The sequence below is a fragment of the Portunus trituberculatus genome, chromosome 42 (assembly GCF_017591435.1).
Source record: "Portunus trituberculatus isolate SZX2019 chromosome 42, ASM1759143v1, whole genome shotgun sequence".
NCBI lineage: Eukaryota > Metazoa > Arthropoda > Malacostraca > Decapoda > Portunidae > Portunus > Portunus trituberculatus.
The window spans coordinates 28,800,990-28,818,868 of NC_059296.1; the positions used below are offsets into that span (position 1 = coordinate 28,800,990).

The 17,879-nt window shown below is 38.4% G+C and overlaps 1 protein-coding gene across 4 annotated transcripts in view; it reads left to right on the forward strand.

Moving 5' to 3' along the window:
* The window catches only part of LOC123517807 (DNA repair protein RAD51 homolog 3-like), a 29,577-nt gene that overhangs the window by 6,430 nt on the left and 5,268 nt on the right, over positions 1 to 17,879 (forward strand). The window contains exons 1-8 of one of the 4 annotated variants that reach the window (XM_045278294.1): positions 943 to 1,069; positions 3,973 to 4,117; positions 5,491 to 5,585; positions 8,156 to 8,283; positions 10,587 to 10,693; positions 13,942 to 14,047; positions 15,344 to 15,545; positions 16,999 to 17,184. In XM_045278294.1, coding sequence (XP_045134229.1) covers positions 3,979 to 4,117; positions 5,491 to 5,585; positions 8,156 to 8,283; positions 10,587 to 10,693; positions 13,942 to 14,047; positions 15,344 to 15,545; positions 16,999 to 17,184 — 963 coding nt within the window. In that variant the 5' untranslated portion in view covers positions 943 to 1,069; positions 3,973 to 3,978. Of the gene's footprint in view, positions 1 to 942; positions 1,070 to 1,271; positions 1,346 to 3,972; positions 4,118 to 5,182; positions 5,303 to 5,490; positions 5,586 to 8,155; positions 8,284 to 10,586; positions 10,694 to 13,941; positions 14,048 to 15,343; positions 15,546 to 16,998; positions 17,185 to 17,879 lie in introns of those variants that run through there. The other 3 variants (XM_045278295.1, XM_045278293.1, XM_045278296.1) reach the window with 3 other exon arrangements.

Below are 17,879 nucleotides of genomic sequence, written 5' to 3' on the forward strand. Positions count from 1 at the left end.
ATTACCAGATTGCCAAAACACAGTAATTCATTACCAAACTCGTTTTTTATTACCAGATTGTGGTAAATCTGGTAATGAAAACTGCCAGTTGGCAACCCTGGCTGGCTGGCCACCCCGCGGGACTAGACGAGCGGTGGAGAGGCGGCGGTCGGGGTTGTGGGTGTAACATGGTATAAAAAAAAAAAAAACACTGTATACGAATATTGTTTGTGTTTTAATTAAGGCGGGTACACTTGTTGCATTTCCATGTATCGTATCGTCGTTACGTAGCAGTGTTGACGGGATAGCGCTGCACCGTAGCGTGTCAAAATATGATATGCAACGAGTTCGATCCGCCATTTGTCGGTCTTTCGGCGTCACCTCAAAGGAATGATACACAACTCACCAACCCTCGTCTGTGTGTGTGTGTGTGTGTGTGTCTGGACGGGCAGCGTGGCATTGTCCCGTTGCAAGTTCAGTGTTGTGGACGGGCACGAGTATCTTTCTAATTTTGACCCCAACTGCAGACAAACTCAAAATCAGTTTACATGCTTAGAAGATAGATGGATAAGCGAGTACTTTGATGGGTTGATAGATATGTAAATAGACAGTTGGATAAACAAACAAACAGATAGATGGACAGGTAGGCAGATAGATAAGTCAATGAATTCGTATATAATTAACAAGTTATATGTATATGTAGATAAAAAAAATGTCTATATTCCTCTACTTAGTATCCTTTCATCCTGGTTTATTATGAGAAATACTCGTATATCAGGCGGTAGAAATAGTAGAGAATGGGAAAATTAGTATAGTCTGCCTTTTAAGCACCTTGTTTCTTGCCTCGGGGAGTTGCCAACACTCGCTGTACGACTAGATACATGACATGGTTTTTGTCCACATTGAATTCCATTTCCCACTTTTCACTCCATTCCCAGATATGTGTGTGTGTGTGTGTGTGTGTGTGTGTGTGTGTGTGTGAGCCGCTGGCACGGTTGGTTTGGATCAAGGAATATACAGTTTGGATGTCAGTCTGACTCCGTCACTTCCGTCCAGTCACGTGTGCCTGTGTGCGGGAGTACTCAAAGGCGTAAGTTGTATTCTATTTCTTTTGCTTATTATCTCTATAAATTTCAAGTGTCACATGTTTTTTGCTGGTATTTAATTGTTGTCTAATGGTTCCCCTCCCTGTGTTGAGGTGATGGAGAGAGAGTAGAGAGAAGAAAGGTGGAAAATGGCCTTGTTATTGTGTTTACATTGTGACAGAGAGGGAGAGATGTGCTAGTCTCTCTCTCTCTCTCTCTCTCTCTCTCTCTCTCTCTCTCTCAGGGATGGTGGGAATATATTGGACATTAAGGGAGATAAGGTAACAATTATAACCTCTTTCCCTAGTCACTGTTTGACCTTCCTTTCTGTTCCTTTACTTCTCTCCCTTATTGTTTATCTCTTCTCTTCCATGATTTTGGCGAACAGCGTACCTATCTAAAGAGGAATAATAACAGTGATAATGTTGATGGTAGTGTAATAATAATGACACGGGTCTTAATTACCACATTTAACAAAACCCTGGGGGAATTTGGAGATAACCTTAGTCGCCTCTGATATTAATACTTATATGTCAGATAGAATAATGAGGTTGCAAGTTTACAAGGCGTCCTTCCTTTGCCAAATTTGACTGTTTGTCTCCTTGGACTTTTTATTAAATTCATAATATGTTCTTTTTAGTATCCACAAACTTAATTTAAGTTAACCTAACCCTAATACTAATCAAACTTACTTAACTTAAAACCTATCCTAACCCTTCTTCTGGCATAGTGTGTTGACATTCAAAGGCAAGAGTGAGTCAATAAGAGCTGAGTGTATGAAAAAAAAGTTATATGTAGAGTACTGTGAACATAGTACCACAACATGCAGTTCTGTCATGCACTGCTGACAAGGACCGATAGTTAAGATTAATGCAAAAAACAATGGTGGTCATCTTCTTGAGCTTGATTTTGCTACTAGTATCCTTCGTAAATCTTTAGAATAGGACCTCTCTTTAATCCGTGCAATAATAACACAAAATGATGAGTAGTTAATGGAGAACACGTACCTTGTGGTCTTGTTTGGGGGTCACACACGGTTATGTCACATTGCCTCACTGAAATTAGAGACATCACTCGGAGTCTAAGTCCAAATAGTAAACATTGCTATTGTCTATTGTATATATCTGGGGTAACAGGAAGTGACTGTCTGTTGTTCACATCCTGGGGGTGTGGGTAACTGCTGAATATGATTCTTATTGTGTCTATAGTTCTTTTGTCCAATGACGTGCCACCACCTCTTAACACCACAAGCTGCGCCAATGGGAATTTGCTATATGTATTCGTAGGCGGGGCACAGCTGGGCAGACAGGTGCACAGAGATCTGTGTGTGCAGTTGAACCATGGCCACCAGTGACATTAGTTGTAAAGGTTGCAAATTTGATTACTGGGAAATCATCGCTCCTGCAATGCAAGTTAGTGTACAGTCGAGAAGAGGACCAGCCAGGACCTTCATCCTTTCGTTAAGGTATTGTGAGGAGGGGTATTGGTAGAGGTAGGGCATATTGTGTGAAGCTATAAGAGAACCGGTGTGGGTTGAGGGAAGCTGCCCCAAAGCAAGGATACGTTAGGTTAGGTTTATGTTAGGGTTAGGTTAGTGTTACAGGGGGGAGTCCGTTAGATTAGGTTAGGTTTATGTTAGGGTTAGGTTAGTGTTGTAGGGGTCTGGGGGCACAGCCCCCCCCTGTTAGGTTAGGTTACGTTAGGTTAGGTTTTTGTCCTTAGATTTTTTTAGATCGCCATATCTTGCCCCTTTTGGCTCTCCCCCCCAAAACCCCCGATTCCCCACGTGCCCCCAAGCTTGTTGGGGGGAAGGGAGGTAATAGAAAAGAATAAGTAAGGAGTTGCTGTTCTATAGATTTACTGTATCCTTAAGTACCTAACTAAACCTGACCTATTCTAACAGCATATCCTATCCAAACCTAACTAACTAAATCTGGCCTAACTTAACCTAACCTATCCTAATCTAACCTCACCTATCTTATCCTAATCTAACATCCTATCTTAACCTAACTTAATCTACCCTACCTAACTAAACCTGATCTATTCTAACTTAACCTATCCTATCCAGACCTAACTAAATCTAACAACTTAACCTAACGTATCTTAATCTAACTTCATCTATCTTATCCTAATCTAACATCTTATCTTAACCTAATGTAATCTATCCTAATCTAACTAAACCTAACCTATCGTAACTTAACTAAACCTGACATATCTTAACCTAACCAAACCTGTACAAACATATATAATAACTCTACAACAGTACTATATATTGTAACAAAAAAAAAAAAGTAAAAAAAAAATCTCATTGTGGGGAGGCCTTGTAAATGTTTACTTTGGCAAGTGCTATTTTTCAATTGAAGTTCCAAGTTTTTGTGATCGAGTAGTGTGTTGATGGGGTGAATGTTAAGTGAGCAGGTTAGGCAAGGTTATAGAATGGTCTCTGAATGAATGACTGATTAACTAACATGAAGTTGAGTGACTGCCTGACTGATGAACTTACTACGTTGTTGGATAAATGCTTTAGTGACTGATTAGTTGAGTAACTGACTGATTACTGACAGAGTGACTTGCCCATAATTGACTCCTTAATTACGAGGCTGGCTGACCAAATGACTGGCAAGCCAAGTGACAGAGTAACTGGCTGACTGACTGACAGACTGAGTTTTGATCTCAAAATTCTCTCATCCATTCTATCTTTGTGCCAGAGGCATTGGTCTCGTGGTAACAAACCCAACCCAAGCTGAACTGCTGTGTGTATCAAACTAATTACTGAAGTGTAAATATACAGACTAGCTTTACTATTGAGAGAGTCAAGTTGTAAGCAGGAAGATGTACAGAAGGTTTGAATTAAGTTGTGTGGAATGTTTTTCCATAACCTGTTGGTGACCATGGGTTTGTGTGGCAGGCAGTGATGACGGAGGCTGCTGGGACGAGTGGCAGGCTGCTCAACGAGTGTGGCTTGCCAAGTTCACAAGTGATAAAGCTGTTAAGTGCTGACTTCAGCACTACTGATGATGTCAAGGACATGAAGCCTTCAGAGCTCAGCCAAGGTAAATGTACATTCAATTTGTATTGAATTCACATAATTTCAGTCTTCAGTTTTGCTTTGATTTTAGTTTTATTATGTTATCATATGTATTTTTTTATTAGGTAATGAATAAGCACTTTGGTTTATAGTGGAGGTGTAAATGTCTGTTGGGTGTGTCATACAGTATTATGGTTACAAGCACCAACGTAATTATGCTTGTCAAGAAAGCAGGTTGGGAGAAAGCATTGTTGTGTCATTCCCTTGTGTCTAGTGTAACAATCTGTTCCTTCAAAATTTTTATATGAATATTTGATAAGGTGTATTCTTCAGGAAGGTGAATGGTCATCCCCAATCTAAAATCCTTTTTATATTTGCCCACTGTCTTCATTGCAAATTTTCCTTCTGCCAGGTAATGATTAAATTTTCAGCCACAGTCCATTTAATGCAAGTAACTTCAGTTTCCTAGAGCTGTAGTTATATACTCATGTTCATCTGAATTCCTTAAGCCCATAGCTACTGGCAAAACCAAGTGGACACAATATTCTCTCATACAGTTCCCAACCCTTTAACATAAGCATTCTTCTCCACTATGAACGGTTTTGCAATGATCACCTTTTTTTATTGTACATTTTGGAATGTGAAATGATACTTGGATTATCTTAAAAGACACAAAAAAGAGGGTTTTCTATATACTAAATAAGAAACAAAGACTGTAAGATTTGATGCAAAATATCATTGTAAAGAAACAACAAACTTATTTTACAATTTTTCAGGAAATTAGACAGTGAAATAGAAATCTAATGTGAAAAAATCCATTGAAACATATGCCCATTGAAAAGTGTCAACAAAATGGAATATTATTATAGACTATTGGTGGCTCACCCATAAGAACTGCAGAGCTGCAGTCCCCCCAGGCCCAAACACTGCCAGGTGTATGACTTCGTAAATCTCACACTAGAATAATACATGACTGACAAATTATGTCATAACAGATGTCCTCATACGTTACATTTTTTCAAGATATTTATAACAAAATTTTGAAAATTTACAATAAAACAAAACAAATTAGAAGCTTCATGCTGTACAATAAGTTAGGATTTTTTGGTGCAACACCTAAGACTGCTGAGCTGCAGTTGGTACAGCTCAGCCTGCTTCTATAGACACTCGGTCCAAGGCCTATGTTTACATTGCATTGTACGGTACAACTGTATGTTTTAATTGTTTCTTTTTATTATTTTTCTTTTAATTATTATTATTTTTATACTGTTGTGTGAAGCTTGCAATGACAGTCCCTCCATTCTATTTCCGTGATACAACACTACTTTACTTTGCTACTTTTCTTGAATGCAGAAATTTTCAGTTATTGCTTTATTAGCTATTTTCTATCCTTTTCAGCCACAGGATTGAGCTTAAAGGAGTGTGTTGAGGTGTTGTCAGCAGCTGCCAACAGCCAACACCCCTCCCCTGTTGACATGCTGCAGCTCTATCAGGTAAGCTCTGTGGCCTTTATGACATGTAGTGATTAACAGTCTAAATCAATACTTAAGATGCATCCTACACAACTGTTCTCTCTTCAGATCTCATTGTCTTTGCTTACAGAGCTAATGAGTTTGTCACAGGCTATTTTCAAGGTCATTCACTGGCTGTCAAACAGCCATGATACCATGATTCATCTCTCAAACGTACCATTGACTGTATATCAGAAAAGTCTCCTTCATTTTGAGGCCTGAGATATCTTTAAAATAAAGTAAACATTTGATAATTATGAATTGTGGTGTAATTTGCAAGTATTCAATTCCCTTAAGGGGAGGCGACGCTTTTTAACTTAAAAGGTGTATATATTTTTTTTAGTCAGATTCTCATGAAATTTGGTGTGTTCATGTATTAGTACCTCAATTATAAGAATCCCAAGTATTATTAAAATACGATGATTAGTTTTAGAGAAAAAATATATATATATAATACGCGCTGAAAACGTTAAAAAATAGCATCGGCATTCTTTGCTATTTCTTGAATATTTTTCAACCTACTACTTTGAAAATAAGTGTACATGCTGTAGATGTATGTAGTTTTTTTTCATTGTGAAACATTTTGATTATTTTAATTCATATACGGAAAATTTTTTGAATATCGATGACAAAAAACTATGTACCCTCTTTTTTTCCCTTAAATTTTTTTTTTTTTTTTAGAGACATACATGTAGTTTTTTTTCAAAATGTCTTGTGATGGAAAAATTTTCCTGTTTCCTCTTTCCAGTGATACCTTTATATCTGAAATTACTTAAAAATTAATGGAGATATTGCACTCGAAATATCAATAACTTTAGTTTTGAGATATGACCTGTTTTCTGTTGAGCAGTGCATGTCACTATGTTTGTTGGCTACATGCTTAGTCTCTGGGCAATTCTGTTCAATCCTGTACAGCCAAGGTCATTTATTACCTTATATTCAAGCTTGTGGTTCATACACAAGCTTGCAGTTCAGCTCAGTGAGGTCTCTTTCCTTCCCAGCATCATCTACCAAGTGACGTGGTGTTACTGGCGTGTCACTGTCACTGCATGTGGAACACGTGACAGTGATGTAGGTGTCAAAGCTGTTATTTGTTGACTCCATTGTCTTGGTACCCACTATTTGGTACATGTTCCTGATACCAGACTTTCAAGCTGTGAATGAAAAATAATGAATCTTTCATCTTAACAAGGAGGAATCTTCTTTTTCAAAAGATGAAAACATGTATCCATCCTTGTTGTTTCTTGTGACTCAGTTGTTGCTTGTGATGGTGAAGCTGACAGCTGTGAGGTTGAGGGAACAAGCTGAGGTGATGGTGGTGGAGAGGACACGTGTATGACCGGGGTCAGGTCATGATTGGGTGGTGGCGGATGTCACTGCGACGAGCAACTGAGATCTTTGCCCTCTTCCTCCCTTCTCTTCTCATTCAGTTTCTTCATGCTTTCTCTTTGGTTGGTCTTCATCTTTGATTGACCACCCATGACTTTCAATGTTCTAAAGAGCAGGGAAAGTGTGGAAAATCAAAAGACTATTAGCTGTAGAGCGCTACATATCTACGTTTCAAGACGTCCAGCTAGACACTGCCTGTGACTGCTGACCTCACAGCCTACTACAGTACAAGGCACATAGCCTCCCTCCCGCTCTGTCCTGACGTTACGATATGAAAGTCTATAACATAAATACAATAGAAGAAAAAAAAAAAAAAAAAAAAAATTACAAAATCATAAGCAACGACAAGTCATGTTTTCTACTACTTGGCGGGGCATTTAAAGAGACCTTTAAAGTGCGTAAATAGAGGCGATTTAATCATACAAGGAATTATGATAGGAACTTGCCGTTTTCACAGAAAACTGTAGATGTTTCAAGGATAACAGCAGTATTAATAACTCAATTTTGAGGTTTGGGTAAAGAAATAGCATTTTTTTGCCGTCGCCTTCCCTTAAAGGGTTTGTTATGCTCAAAGTTTAATAAACAGGGTAAACCATAGAAATATCAAGTGTTTTGATTGTGTGCCAACTATTATTATGTCTGGGTATTTCCTCCACTCACACCATGATTTGGCTTGTATTATATCTAGTAAAGTAGCTGATTTTGTCACGATAAGAAGTAATTTCCTTTATTGTAAAAATAGTTAGGTTTCAATGAAAAAATTGTGCAAAAGTGAATGTGTAGTAACTGTACTGTGAAAAAACTGTGGTGGTTCACTGTACTTGTGTGCAGAACCAGTGAGTGTACTTGAGATGTCATAGAAAACAAAACAACTGATGGTGTAATAGAGCAGGCTTAGGTAGTAAAGAAAAATAAAAATGAAATATCGTGTAACAGTGACTTGTGCATGAGGGAATACTTGTACAGTAACAGTAGGCCACATTGTTTTCATATAACTTAGCATAAAGTAAAAGTTTCTTCTGTAATGCTGAGATGAAAGCACTTATTTGTAACAAGATGGGGAACGTAGACTCATCCTAAACTCCCAAACTATTAGATTCTCTCTTACCATAACTACATGGTTGTTAAAATTGTATGGAGTGTTGATTGTGTCATTGTTGCAGGAAGGGAGTGAGTTGCCTCAGATAGTGACATTCTGCAAGGCACTGGACACACTTCTAGGAGGCGGCATTCCACTGCAGGCAATTACTGAGGTGTCTGGAGTGCCTGGTGTGGGAAAAACACAAGTATGGTAAGACATTTTGCTGTATAGAGAAATTAAGAATAAATCAAGAGTATTCCAGCAAAGAGTAACATAGGGATGACTGGACTGTTTTATATCCACATGTGTTGGTGACTTTTACATTGCACTGACAATGCACCAATTTTAAGTGAGTCCTTGTTGATTTGGGCTAGGTTAGGTTAGGTTATAAACTCATTGTTATTTTGTGTAAGCATCAGTGATATATTAATGCATACTTATTGCACTGAAGAGCTTAAACATGACTTGCTTACATGTCTGCAGAGATTATACAGTGCAATAGAGTATATTAAGGGTGATGGCATAAAGATAATTTTTTTAATGGCCTTACTTCACTCAGGATCTTTTCTGTCTTTACATTTGATTTAATTTTGTGAGTTGCATATGTTTTCTGTACTCGTGGTCTCCACTAAGTGTAGAATTTGGTATATCTAAGTGAATTTCTTTGTCTTTGCATGCAAACATGAAGTTTGCTTATTTTGTAAGGTTATAGAATAGATGACTTGTGTGGAGCTGCCTTAAGAGGGGGATGTTGGCAAAATACAAGACTAAAAGCTACTTCTGTTATTGGGTAAAATAGGAGGATGTGAATAAGACATTATTTGTAGAAGGACAAGAGATAATATAATGTAAATTCTGGGACAGAAAAAGAAAAACAATAGATGTAATACAGTGGAACATCGGTTCTGGAACTTATTAGTTCTTGAATGTCATTAGAAATTCAAAGTGTTCGAAAACTGAAGCTGTATTTCCCCTAAGAATTAATATAAAATGGATTATTCTATTCCCAGATACCTGTCCACCCTCCTTGCCTTAGCAGCTAATGACAGATGCTCGCACTGCAAAGATGGCTGCTTCACAATATCTCCATCTCAGAAATTATTTATGCAATGAACTTAGTGATGCAGAACTCACCAGAAGATACTGTTCAGACATTATTTATGCAATGAACTTAGTGATGCATAACTCACCAGAAGATACTGTTCAGACCTAGACCATACAGGTGTTCTCTTGTCACTACTAGTGAGAGAAGTCTTACTTACCATCAAAATGAAGGTGATCATAACACTTAGACATCTCACTGCTGGGAACATACAGTTGTGCAGTAGTGATGGTGTTGGAGTCATCAAGAGGGACACAGGTGGCTTGAGATTACTCCTGAGCATTGAAACATTCAGGCTTTTCAGTGGGATCACATTTATCTTTTTTATTTCTATGGTTGAATTTCTGTCTTACACTCTACATTTCTCCTATAAATACAAGTATTTCTTGATTTATGTGAGGGATACTTTCTTGAAAGGAATGCGTAATGTAAAAATTGCATAAAGTAAACATGATTACTGAAGCAAAATGTACTGTACATATCAAGGGACACCACATGTTCAAACCATCTTCCGTGACGTCTCAATGTAAGCAAAGCTGCTAGCGGCTGGACAAGACCATCGTGTCGGTCTTGTTTTCCTGGTAGCATCACCCGCTAGGCACGAAAATCTGCCCGGTACCTCTAGTGGGAAGCATTGCCATCCACATATTGACACGTGTGAACCCGCCAGCCACACAACTTGATATTCTTGACATTGTGTTATTCTGAATAATACATGTAATTTGAAAAAAATTATTAGGTGTTTTACCCCGTGTTATTTTGAAATTGCTTAATCTAAACCTGCATAAGTAGAGAAATGCCTGCATAGTAAAACAAATCCAATATTTCATTGAAACTGTAAATAAGTGATAAGTGGCAGCTTTTGTTTTGTCTTGATATCTGAAGTCAGTAACTTTGTTCCAGAAGCAAATTATGATTGACAACAAAAGCAAGTATTTTTTTTTTTTTTTTTTTTTTTTTTTTTACCAATTTGTTTGAAAAGGGAGGCATTTGTTGGCTGAGTTTTCAGTGTAAATAAATGGAAGTTAGGGAATATTGTGAATTGATGGATCAAAGTAAGAAGAGGATGAGGAGAGGAGAATAGATGTTCAAAGTATTTATGTTATGAAGAATGTTTTAAATATGTATTGGCAAAATAGAAAGTACTTAGTAGAATGAGTGATGTCATCAGATAGTTACCTTGGCAGCCAAAGGTGGTTTGGCTTATTGACTGGGAAAGGATGGGAGGGATTGAGAAGAGACTGAGGTGTTTATAACATATGTTATTGAATATAAGCGAAAGTGAACTTGTATGGACATGTTTGTGGGAGTGTGAAGACAAGAGTACAATTGAGTGTCCTGAGACAATGAAGGCGCTTCTGCTATGGCAAACAGCAAATATCAGAAAGGATAATTTGTTTCGTTTGAACAGTTTGCAGGCGTGTGTGTCTGTCCAGCTGCCCAGAAGTGTTGGTGGTGTTGGTGGAGAGGCAGTCTATCTGGACACAGAAGGAAGCTTCACTGTTAAAAGACTCAAGGGTAAATAAATGTGCAGTGTTCTTGGTGTTACATACTGTTGTATTTACCTAGTTGTAGTTGTACATGGCCTGGGCTTTATGCTCGTGTGGCCCCGTCTCCATATCTACACTTATCCAATCTTACTTTTAAAAGTATGCACACTCGTTGCAGACACTACTTCTTCATTTAAACTGTTTGTGTGTGTGTGTGTGTGTGTGTGTGTGTGTGTATTTACCTAGTTGTATTTACCTAGTTGTAGTTTTACAGGGCCTGGGCTTTATGCTCGTGTGGTCCTGTCTCCATATCTACACTTATCCAATTTTTCTTTAAAACTATGTACACTCTTTGCTGACACCACTTCCTCACTCAAACTGTTCCAAGTCTCAACACATCTTTGTGAGAAACTAAATTTTTTAACATCTCTCAGACATCGTCCCTTCCTTAGTTTCTTACTATGCGATCTTGTGCTTCTAAAGTCATATTCTTCTCTCAGGATCAGTTTCTCATTATCCACTTCATCCATTCCGTTAATCAATTTATAAACTTGTATCAGATCCCTCTCTCTTCTCTGCTCCAAGGTTGGTAGATCCATTGCCTTTAGTCTCTCCTCATATGCCATCCCTTTAAATTCTGGAACCATTCTTGTAGCCATTTTTGTAGTCTCTAATTTTCTTATGTGTTTCTTTTATGGGAGTCCACACAACTCCTGCATATTCCAATCTAGGTCTTATTTTAGTACTTATCAATTTCTTCATCATTTCCTTGTCCATATAGTGAAATGCTACTCCAATATTCCTTAGCAAATTATACGCTCTCTGAAAATTCTATCAATATGGCTTACCGGTTGATTATTTTCTTCCATTGTCACTCCCAAGTCCTTTTCCTTTTTTACTTTTTCTAGTTCTACTCCATCTCCCATCTTATAGATTCCCACTGGTCGTCTTTCACTTTTTCCCATTTCCATGACATGGCTTTTGTCCACATTGAATTCCATCTCCCATTTTTTGCTCCATTTCCAGATCTTGTTTAAGTCTTCCTGTAGTGTGTGTGTGTGTGTGTGTGTGTGTGTGTGTGTGTGTGTGTGTGTGTGTGTGTGTGTGTGTGTGTGAGTGCCTTCTTTATGAACATTGAGCTGGACACATCCATGAAGCTTAGCTATAAGTTGGACACATATCCATGAAGCTTAGCTATAAGTTTACACACATTATAATTTCCATAAGAATTGGCCATAAGTTTTCCCACAGCTATGTTTGTAGTGGACTTGCCAACAAATTGTTGCTAATTGTAGCACTCTTGAATATAGTTTGTAAATTATAAAATTAATAAATTATAATGATAGATGAATTTGTTATGAATATTTCATAGTGGAAATAGAAAAGTTAAGGGTCTATGTAAAGATCCGTACAGTATTACTCTCCAGTGGAAACGTGGAGCACAAGAGCCAGGGGTGCTGCTGTCAGTGCTGGGCATAACAAAAGAAAATTTAGCATGTTAACTGATTAACTAATATCAAGAATGTTATCTACACTAAAAGATAATCAATATTTAGCTATAAATATATTGCCCAATAACTAATAACTAACAAATAAATAAATCCAAAGTTCTGATACGATATTGGTATTTCAAATGAAAAATTGATAAATCAAAATCTTTATTTTTATATTTATCTTAAAAATTTAATGGAAAAATGAAAGAAACCAAATTCAATATTTATCCTGCTTCTTTAGTAATGAAAAGTTCAGTTTTAAGTTAAGTACCTACATTTGATTTTGAATGTGTAAAGCTTCAACATGCTCATGTTCCAAATACGTAGCAAGATTATCAATTATTGCTAGTTTGGAACTAAAAGTACCAACAGTACAGTAATGCCACATAAGCTGGACCACACACACTGAAAATATATCTCTTTGGGGAAGGAAAGCTGAGGTAGACACTGCATTGTGTTTAGTGTAAGCTGTGTAAACGTTGCTCTTGGTGTTGGCACTGCTGCAACACACAAGCCATTTTGTGTCTAACAGCTCAGACAATTCCCCAGATGACACAGGTGATGTAAGAGCTATCAGAGGTATTCTAGTCAGTATATCAATCAGAGGGGATAAATGCTTACCAATGTTATTATGATAGAATATAAATGAAAAATTTTAAATGATAAATCCCTGAAAATGTCCAATTTATTTGACATCAGGTTTATTTGGCCACAGTAAGCTTCTCTTCCCAACATTACAAAAACTGAGAGACTTAAAGTTTGTTTTGTTTCTCTCTCTCTCTCTCTCTCTCTCTCTCTCTCTCTCTCTCTCTCTCTCTCTCTCTCTCTCTCTCTCTCTCTCTCTCTCTCTCTCTCTCTCTCTCTCTCTCTCTCTCTCTCTCTCTCTCTCTCTCTCTCTCTGATTTTTCCTCATCTCTGTATCATCTTTCATACTGATTTTCCCTCATCTCTGTATCATCTTTCATACCCTTCTTCCTCATCCTCATCTTTCTCATGCTTTCTATATTCATCTTCTTGATGTTGACTCTTCCTTTTCCTCTTCCTTTTTCTCTCTCTCTCTCTCTCTCTCTCTCTCTCTCTCTCTCTCTCTCTCTCTCTCTCTCTCTCTCTCTCTCTCTCTCTCTCTCTCTCTCTCTCTCTCTCTCTCTCTCTCTCTCTCTCTCTCTCTCTCTCTCTCTGATTTTTCCTCATCTCTGTATCATCTTTCATACTGATTTTTCCCTCATCTCTGTATCATCTTTCATACCCTTCTTCCTCATCCTCATCTTTCTCATGCTTTCTATATTCATCTTCTTGATGTTGACTCTTCCTTTTTCCTCTTCCTTTTTTCACTCTTCCTCTTCATTTTTCATCGCTATTTCTCTAATTTTTTCATCCACATTTGCTTCTCTCCATCTATTGCTTGCTTTCACTTTCTTTCTGTTACCCTTTATTTTTCCAACATTTGCCTTAATGATACCCTCACCTCTTTGCTAATTCTTTTCTTCTTTTGGTCTTCTTCACAAGGAATGTCTCACAGTGAAGAAGAAATCAATAAGACTTGTTGGCAACTGATTATTTTTTAGATCTGCTATGTGTGGTGAGGTGACTATTCAGTAATGAACCTTTGGGACACAGGATCAGCAGTTCTTTGTTGCATTTAATTTTCCACCCCAGGCCAAGGGAATACCTACAGTTGCTAAGATTTGTGTCATTGTCAATCATTCACTACTCATCGAGACAGAAATGTAATAATGTAGTGTGTGCTGTAATCACGTGTACTGATTTTGCTGATGGCTTCCAGATATGGCCGCTTGTGCAGTCCATCATGTTGGCACAATAGGTGGAGTAGCTGAAGATATTTCTTGCTTCACCATAGAGTCTATTATGAAAGGAGTACATTACTTCAGGTAGAGTGAAACACACCAGTCATATAGAATGCAAATATATTACTCTTTTCTTGAAAGGAAACCAGCAGCACTAGTGTAGTTGTCTGCTGTTCTGTTTCTTCCTTGTGTACTCTCTACTCTCCCCAGTGATAATTTCAGTGGACATACTATTTGTGCTGCCTCAGAAAGGAAGCCTTTGTATACTATGCCATAAAATCCATTGTAGTGAGAACAGAGGAGGAAATCAGTGAAGGGTAATGGTAATAAGAAAGGAATATAAATTTGGTGTAAAGACCGTAGCAGAGATGAGTGGTGTTGTATTGAGAGAGAAGCAGTGAGTCACTGATGAGACAGGTGAAAAACAGCTTTTGAAATGCAAGTCAGTTATTCATAAGCAAGGTGAAGGAAAATATCATGCAGCCATTATTGTGTGATGAGGGAAGGCTAGACCTAGAGAGTACTAAACCTGGTGTGTGGATGCTGAGTGTTCTCATCTGTTATACTGATAAATTGGTCCTGTATCTGATGGCAGCTGCCTCATATGTTCCTGTGATGAAGCATGGCAGAGGTTGAGGCACTCAATAACCATGATGTCCGATCAGAACACAGTGCCAGTCACAGGCTTAAATTTAAAGCTGGACCAAGATTTTAAAGTTTCAATACCTATCTTTTAGCAAACACTAACGATACACTGTGACAACAAATGAGAGAGAATCATCATCATGGCATTATAATATGTTAGGATGTGCTTAGATAGAATGAGGGGCACTTGAATGTTGGTCTCCTGTTGAATACCCATTATACCTTCATAAAGTAGAGAGATTTGAGAAGAAAAATAGAAAAGATCTGGTTCTTAGAAAGTGATAGATACTGGAATAGACTCAAGAATCATGTTTGTGCAGATTCATCAGGGAGATTTCAATGATTTGACAAATATATGAACCCGGGTGCTTGGAGACCCCTCGGACCCCAAAGCACGCATGGTTCCACTGTACCGCGGCAACCATTCTTATCGTTTGATATTCTTGTGTTTTCTTGACTGCCCCTTTTTCCATATGCTGTGAATTCCATAAAGATAATTGTTTGATATTTGTCTGAAGTGAAGCAAGACCTTGATGGAGATGTGTGCAGCAAATTGTGTCTGATTGAGTGTATTGTTTTTGTTCACTTCTTAGTCATGATATCACAGTTTGGTGCTTTAAGCTATCCTTCCCTGTGTCATAGACAAGCTGGGGATGTGATAATTTCCCACAGTGGTAGTAGGTTGCTTTCTCATTGCTCATGGACATGCAATACTGATCCACACTCTGCTTTCAGATGTCAGAATTGTGTTGAGGTGCTGGCAGTTATCAAAAACATACCCAAGCTTATGCTGGCTCATCCCAACATTCGGCTTCTTGTGGTAGACTCTGTGTCATTTCACTTTCGTCATGACTTCCCAGATGCAAGGGATCGGGCAAAGCTGTTGCGCAGCATCACCAAAGAACTCATCCAGCCTGCTGTGACACACAAGATGGCTGTGAGTATTATTTTATTGCAGATTTTTGTCATGAAAGGAGTTCACCAACAATCAGATCTTAATTTCCAACATATGGTGTTTGTAATTTATCCACTTATCTTCTTTATTTTTCATCTTTCCTCTCATACTTGTTATCAGTCTATTTCCTTTTCCCTTGAATCAACCTGCTGCAGGTATCTAGCAGTGAAAGAGTTAAATATGTCTTCTCAGTGTCTGCTTCAGAAAGTAAACAGCTGATGTTATACTATCATAGTTGATATTTTCAAGCCAGTCTGATAACTGATCTGGAACTTAGTGATTCTCTTGGAGATGTCTTATGTTCCTATAACAACTGCCATATGTTGGCTTGAAGGCTTTTTGCAGCTTCCAATATTTCCTTATAATCTTATGTTCTAAACAAAACTTGTGTGATGCTATATGATGCACCTGGCTGCTGGACAGAGACTGAGGCATCCTTACTTCTAGTGTCTTACCCTGGCAGCCAGGGGCATCACATACAAGCCTTCTTTACCTGCACCATCTTGGTTGAAGAGAGAGGAAATGAACTGATGACAAGGATAAGGGAAGGGATGGAGACCAGCTCAGTTACAGGAGAAATTTTGGTGTCCTTTTCTTGTCTGTTAATTTTTTTTTTATCTGCGTTCTTTCTTAAGTGCAGGAGGAGGACAGTAGGAGCTGTACAAGACCTAGATGGCACAGTGCTTGTACAGAGTTAATCTTTCAAATAACCCAGATCATCAGAGAACAAATTGAGGAACTCATTTCTTAGATGTTTACTAGCATTCAAGATCTGGTGAGTCTGTGCCAGATTCTTAGTAGTCAGTTCCAGCTCCAGGTATTGGCTGAGCAAGCCCAGAGCCTCACCCTCAACAGTGATATTAGCCTGACAAGGATTGGGTTGGTTATCTAAAGGCGGTGTCACACTAGCACTTTTTCTGTCGTTTTTCAGAAAATCGACAATATTTTGGCTGCGGCCTGTCACACACAAACGGTGTTTCGTCGTCATTTCCGCCAACACAGACCGACAACGTAAACAAACATGGAGGCTACGCTGCGGCAAAGATACGCTGCTCTGAACGTAATACTGTGTATTACGAAACTTAGACGAGCTAAACAAGCCAAAAAGCGTGCATGGATGCGTTCATGGTTAGTGGTAGAACAAATGCACGTAGAAGCAGGTTGAGGAGACGCGGCAACTTGTGGTCTTGGTCTTGGTCTGTAAACAAAGGCGGAAAATTTGCAGATGGAAACAATCTCTATCATCTGACAAATTCATGCGATAAGTTCATGCGGAACGTTGAAAACTAGACGGAAATCGCATTAATTGACAGAAAAAGTGCTAGTGTGACACTGCCTTAAGGTAGTAAGAGTAATAGTATTAGTGATGGCTATAGTAATAATAATTGTATATTGATTTTACTTTTGAAATGTGTAACATCTGATGTCTTTTCAGGTTCTTGTGACCAATCACATGACAACTCATGTGAAAGAGAAAGGATCAGCCACGTTAGTACCTGCTCTTGGAGAAACTTGGGGCCACTGTCCTACGCTGCGTCTCAACCTAAGCTGGTGTGGACCCACTCGAGTGGCCACCCTCACCAAGGCTCCTCACTGCCAGAACTCCTCAGCCTACTTCCAGGTATGTGGCTGTATGTTTGATATTGGCTAAGCTATAAAGGTCATATTATACTAAAAGGATATATATATATATATATATATATATATATATATATATATATATATATATATATATATATATATATATATATATATATATATATATATATACAGTCGCGCCAAAAGTTCGATGCGACACCAACACAATAACCATAAGCGGCATCAAACAGTACATTAACAGTAATATAATGGGTACTTACAAATGGTTAGAATTTTAATGGTCTTCCTTTCTTCTTGAGGCACTCCTTGAGACGTTTAGGTACAGAATCAGCTAAGTTTTTTAGATGTTCTGCGTCGATATTCCTCCACGCCTGCTGCACTGCCTCGATCAGCTGCGGGATGGTGCGTGTGTCGTGCTGTCTTAGATCCCTTTTAATGATGGCCCACAGGTTTTCGATGGGATTTAAATCTGGAGAATTTCCTGGCCAGTCTACAATAAAGTCTACCTGACAGTCTTTTAACCACTGCTGAACATGACGGGCAGTATGACATGGTGCCCCGTCCTGCATAAAAATGTCAGTCTGGCAAGCCTCAAAACAATCAGGCAGGTGGTCACACAAAAGCTCCAGGTAGGTGTTTTTATTGAGGTTTTCATTCCTCGGCAGCACAGCTAATTATCCCTGGCCATGGTACCCAAAAGCACCCCACACCATAACA